We start from the raw sequence: 3,693 nt of genomic DNA on the forward strand, positions 1-3,693 counted from the left end.
TGGCTACAGTACACGTCAGTTGAGCGCTGTCGCTCTGCGGCACTTGTTTGTCACGTGCTCTGCTCACACCACCATCACCCAATGGACAACAAGCACATGCATAATTTCTGATCACTGAACCAGAGTGAACACAATGCGCTAAATCACAAAGCATTTTTTTTCCGCACAACGGTGCTGCGTTTTGCTGTGTCGTGTCGTGCCGCGTGTGTGGAGACATAGCTTAAGTCTATTCTACTTTCCTTATTCTAACTAACTTCCCTATTGAAACCTTGATGTATGTCCAATCATTTTAAGTCTACAATTTGCTCATCTATTTCACCAGTGCAGATCACCACATGAGCCAATTGACAGAATCGTGTCATGTTAACAACCGTAGAGACCACCCCCTTCTCTACGTTTCCCTACTGCCGACTTTACGCTGCCTATCTGCACAAACTCGACACAACAGTGCATGAATTCGACATTCCGAGTCCTTTTCGCGATCCCCCCTGACGTCCCGAATATCAAGACCATACGTCGAGCGGTTAAGATTTGTGCCTAACTGTTGACGGACGGACGGACGCACGGACGGCCGGACGCACGGACGGACAATCATGCGATTCTACAAGCTGCATCTGACTTCGTCAGCCGAGCTAATAAAAATCAAATTAGAAAAGCGATTTGAGCATATTAGCAGGTTTCGGCGTTGGTGCATGTGACAGACAACGTGGGCCCATCAACCGGCGTGATCTCACCTCCTCGTACTGATAGCGACGCTTGCTGAGGATGACGTCTTCGATCGCAGAACGATCGCCAAACTTCTTCTCGTGGATCGTGTAAGCTTTGTAGAGCTCTTGTGCCCGCTCCTTGTCAATGTGGTCAAGCGCATACTTGTAGATAACCCGCGCACGTTCATGCTGCAAACAAAAGATGTCGGTAAAAATGATGTCCATAGAATGTCGGTCCGAGAATCGGGAGTGGACGAAAACAGACAAGTTTAAACAATAGTTACGTTCAAGTTGATCAACATATGAATCCTACCCTACCAGCAATAAACGACGCACGCACGCATGCCAACGTTAAGATTGCATTACGAGCTGCCCCCAAATTCAGTCTATAAGCCACGGAAAGCCTTCTAATCTAATCGTATCTACGCTACCTCCTTCTGATTCTCCTCGAACTTGGAGAAGGAGAGGAAGAGCTTCTCGTCCATGTTATCCTCTCCGAAGTACTCGACGCCTCGCTCGTAGATGCGCCGCGCGCTGCTGACGTAGGAGTTCTGCTCCTCGAAGCGTGCGTACTTGATCCAGTTCTTCACCTCCGGGTGCACGATCACAAACCTGCGTAAAATGTCAGGACTAGTCGTAGTACTGCGGCCCGTCGTCGCCAGAAACATCGCAACTGGTCGCGACGACGTCGCATTTCACGACGCAGGGGGAGGTTGTCAGCAACGTAAATAGTTGTAAGTTAATAATGAGACCCAATGGCTGTGTAGACTACCACGAGTCTAAAATCTCGCAACTTGTGAATTGAAGTGTCGTGCCAAAAAATGACGTGTTAGACTTGTGATGGTCACGATTATTTATGATGTTACTGACAACGGGTTTACGGGGCATGAAATTCATGCTTGTGTCATAGCAGTCTTACTGATTACTCATTCACTGGGTTCACGATATCAAAGCGGCTAAAACCTCGGTGGTAAAGTTTATTAAAATCAGTACAGAACTAAATAGTGACCTCTCGAAGACGGCTCTGGTGCGGTCGAACTCCTTGTAGCGCAATTCGAACTTGATGTAGGTCTGCCATGCCTGCTCTTCTGGCTCCCACTCCATCCACCTCTCGAACACTTGACGAGCCCCTACACACACATCACTGTTTTACAGGCACACAGCTACATCAATATGACAGGGTAGAAAAGGTGGCTTCGTGGCCTTTTCCTCTTATTCTTCTAGAAATAACCAACTATGTGCAGAGACTTGCATCTCTGCAATATACTCCCGTACTCTATAACATGAATTTGTTCAACCCATCTAACTGTTCACTGTAACCCTGCATGTGGAACCAAGATGCAAACTAGCCAAATACTTGTTCCATCTATGAACAGAGAAGTCCTCGAACTAAAGGTTCGTTAAAACAGTAGAAATCTTGCATACGTATGAATTCGCTACAAATAGACTGCATTCCTGCTTTGCGAACTACATGGCAAGAGCTTCACGATGGCATCGCGAGCTGTTGCCAGCAGATGCCATGCATCACCTGCAGCTCAACTCCCCCGCTCTCACCCACAGCTCAACCCTCCTTGCGCCATTCTCCTCACAGCTCAACTCGTCCCTGCCTCTCATCCACAGCTCAAGCATCTCCTGCTCTCACCCATAGCTCAACTGTCCTGCTCCTCCCCACAGCTCGACCCTCTGCTCTCACCACAGCTCAGCTCTGCGCTGCTCTTCACCTACAGCTCAGCGTCTGCCTGCTCTCACCCACAGCTCAACCCTCTGCCTCTCAACCCAACAGCTTCAGCTCTCGCTGCTCTCACCCACAGCTCAACCCTCAGCTCTCATCCTATAGCTCAACCCTCCTGCTACTCACCACACAGCTCAACCCTTCTGCCTCTCACCGCACGTTCAACTCTTCCTCCTTCTCACCCCAACAGCTAAGCCTCTCTGCTCTCACCCACGCGTCAACCCTTCTGCTGGCTCACCCACAGCTCGAAACCCTCCTGCTCTCACCACAGCGTCAACCCCCTGCTCTCAGCCCACAGCTCAACTCTCCTGCTCTCACCCACAGCTTAACCCGTCCCGCTCTCACCCACAGCCTCAACTCTCCTGCTCTCACCGCACAGGCTCAGTTGCCTGCTCTCACCCACAGCGGCACAGCTACTCCTGCTCTCACACTTTACAGCTCAACTCTCCAGCTCTCACCCACAGCCTCCAACTTCTCCCGCTCTCCATCCACGGCCTATCCTCGCTCCGCCTCGCTCACCCACAGCATCAAACTCTCCCGCTCCTCATCCACCCGGCCATAATCTCGCTCCGCCTCACGACCGACGACCTCAACTCTCCGTGCTTCTCACCCACAGCTCAACTCTCCCGCTCTTACCAGCGACATTTCCCAGCATCTCCTCCATGTACGTGTACTTGTACCAGAACTGGTTGGCGCGCGGCAGTATTGTGATCGCGCGGTCCCAGATGTTGCGCGTGTGGTTCACCTGCTTGTTCTTCATCTCCAACTCGGCGTACTTGAGCCACAGCGTGATGTTGCGATGGTCAACGTCCAGGCCACGCTCGAACACCGACCGCGCCCTACGTAACAGAGGCAGGTGTTACGATAGAAAACGTTTGAGTTTAGACTAGCACATACGCGTGTTAGACTAGCACATACGCGTGTTAGACTAGCACATACACGTGTTAGACTAGCACATACGCGTGTTAGACTAGCACATACGCGTGTTAGACTAGCACATACGCGTGTTAGACTAGCTGCAGCACATACGCGTGTTAGACTACCACATACGCGTGTTAGACTAGCAGATACGCAGGTCAGACTAGCAGATACGCGGGTCAGACTAGCAGATATGCGGATTAGACTAGCAGATATGAGGGACAGACTAGCAGATGAGGGATAGACTAGCAGATATGCGGGTTAGACTAGCAGACATACAGGTTAGGTTAGCAGACTCCTGGGATAGACTGGAAAGCACCCCAATTAGACTAGCAC

The 3,693-nt window shown here is 50.7% G+C and overlaps 1 protein-coding gene across 1 annotated transcript in view; it reads right to left on the reverse strand.

The window, feature by feature from the left end:
• LOC106812979 (crooked neck-like protein 1) overlaps window positions 1-3,693 on the reverse strand; it is a 29,880-nt gene that overhangs the window by 24,710 nt on the left and 1,477 nt on the right. The window contains exons 2-5 of the mRNA XM_014817015.1: window positions 3,076-3,278; window positions 1,717-1,837; window positions 1,139-1,319; window positions 735-896 (exon numbers count right to left, since the gene is read on the reverse strand). Of these exons, the coding sequence (XP_014672501.1) occupies window positions 735-896; window positions 1,139-1,319; window positions 1,717-1,837; window positions 3,076-3,199 (588 nt within the window). The 5' untranslated portion in view covers window positions 3,200-3,278. The remainder of the gene's footprint in view (window positions 1-734; window positions 897-1,138; window positions 1,320-1,716; window positions 1,838-3,075; window positions 3,279-3,693) is intronic.

Source organism: Priapulus caudatus, unplaced genomic scaffold (genome assembly GCF_000485595.1).
Source record: "Priapulus caudatus unplaced genomic scaffold, Priapulus_caudatus-5.0.1 Scaffold709, whole genome shotgun sequence".
NCBI classification, from domain to species: Eukaryota; Metazoa; Priapulida; class Priapulimorpha; order Priapulimorphida; family Priapulidae; genus Priapulus; species Priapulus caudatus.